Source organism: Callorhinus ursinus, unplaced genomic scaffold (assembly GCF_003265705.2).
Source record: "Callorhinus ursinus isolate GAN/ISIS: 27379988/994484 unplaced genomic scaffold, GSC_fseal_2.0 scaffold400, whole genome shotgun sequence".
NCBI classification, from domain to species: domain Eukaryota; kingdom Metazoa; phylum Chordata; class Mammalia; order Carnivora; family Otariidae; genus Callorhinus; species Callorhinus ursinus.
In genome coordinates, this window is record NW_027397455.1 from 28,028 (window position 1) to 29,875 (window position 1,848).

At 41.1% G+C, this 1,848-nt stretch overlaps 1 protein-coding gene across 1 annotated transcript in view; it reads right to left on the minus strand.

Annotated features, from left to right (window-relative positions):
* The window catches only part of LOC112817380 (patched domain-containing protein 3-like), a gene marked incomplete at its 5' end in the record, with an annotated part of 5,751 nt that extends 4,428 nt beyond the window's left edge, over positions 1-1,323 (minus strand). The window contains 1 exon segment of the mRNA XM_025864447.2: positions 1,178-1,323. Within this exon segment, the coding sequence (XP_025720232.2) occupies positions 1,178-1,323 (146 nt within the window).
* Positions 1,324-1,848: the final 525 nt, after the last annotated feature.

Consider the following 1,848-nt stretch of genomic DNA (forward strand, 5'->3'; position numbering starts at 1 on the left):
CACACACACACACACACACACACACACACACACACACACAGAACCGTTCATACTCCCGTGAATACACATACTATCCAATCCTGGTTTACATTAAATCAATTATATACACCTTAACCATAGTTGTTATTGGCTGTGGGGGGTACTGAGTGACTAAGTATAGCTGTGGACGAGACATCCAGTATACAGCTCATCACTGTCTCCCCTGGGAAACCAAATACTACTACTTCCAAGCTCCTTGCTTCCTCAAATATAAACACCTTTGTTTTCTCATGCTTATTATAAATTCTGAAAGTACAGGAAAATACAGAGAGAAAATTTGAGCAACTGTAATTCCACCCTTCATTTTTACATATGTCCATCCAGAATTTGTCCTGTACAAATACGCCCGTACAACTGTATCTCTCTATTTCGAACACCTTGTTTCATAACCGGCATTTTTCTGGCAGAGGTTTTAGGTCTTATATGTACCTTACAGATCTTATAAATCTACCTCTTTCTAAGGACTGAATAGGATTCAAAATCTTAATATGTTACGTTTGAGTTGCCCAATCCCATGTTGATAGGGGATTAGATGGCTTTCAAACCTTCCTGTTCTACATACTGCCAAAATGAACATAATTTTTCTACTTTTTAAGCACTTGTTACTAGGACAAATGCCTAGAAGTGGCATCAGTAAGCCAAAGGCATTCCCTGTTTAATTTTTAAGTCTTTTGATTTGTTGCAAAACTGGACTAACAGAAGGGTGTACCAGTTTATCATTGTCCCGTAGCAGAATGAGTGTTCATTTCCATACAACCTTCCTTCAATCTTGCTGACATTTATTAATCTGGTAAGAAAACAAGGTGTCTCACTTTTGGTTTAATTTTCATCCCTCAGTTAATTGAGAGAGGAAATTATTTTTTTCTTATATCTCCGGGGATTCATATTTCGGACTTTTGGGGTGTGAACCACCTGTTCATGTCCCTTGTCTGTGTTTTCCCATCTGGGGTACTAGACTTCTCTACCTCTAAGGACACATAATATTCAATTTGACTTTCTTTTTTCCTGTCACCTCATTTTGGATCTATAGAGCCACTTAAATATAATTATTTTGCTTAATCTAACCTAAACTCCTTCCCTTATCTACTCTGCACCCCCACATTTACAATGTGTAGTCTCAACGTTTTGTTTTACTCACCCAGAATAAGAAACGGTGAATTTGCAACTAGGATCACAAATGGCACCCCAATGTCCAACATCAGGCCAAAACCGCTCACCACTGCCAAGGCCGCAGAAATCACTCCAAAGGCTGCAGCTCACATTTTGTTGCATACACAGTCACTCCTGTAAATTTGGAGAGAAAAGCCATGGGATCTGTGGTGGTAGCTTCTATACTGAAATTCCATCGGTTTATAGCATTCTCGACCTGGACACCTGGTCAGAAAGCTCTTGGGCAATCATTCCCATACCTGTCTACTGGAGACCTTTAACTCCCAGGCACCATCCCAGACCAAGTGGGAAAAAGGAGAGAGGGAACAGAGAAGTTATCTGTGCTTTTGCCAGACTTCCTGGGTGATTCTTCTGCAGCTGAGCAAGCACTACTCCCCACTGACTGGTAGCTGAGAACCACAAAGATACACTAAAGCACTCCCGATGGTTAATTCCACTCTGCTCTTCAAAGGGTGTCAATGGAATACAACAGCAAAGGGAGGGCAAGCTGTAGCAGAGAAAGTACCCATACCCAGTGCTCTTTTCAGCCAACCCTTGACCCCAGCTAGCCATAGATGCAATCCTAAATAGCTCCTGCATTTCAGAGCCAGGTTCAATATGCATTGTGCTTAGCAAAATGTAGAAAGACTCCTCCTAAAA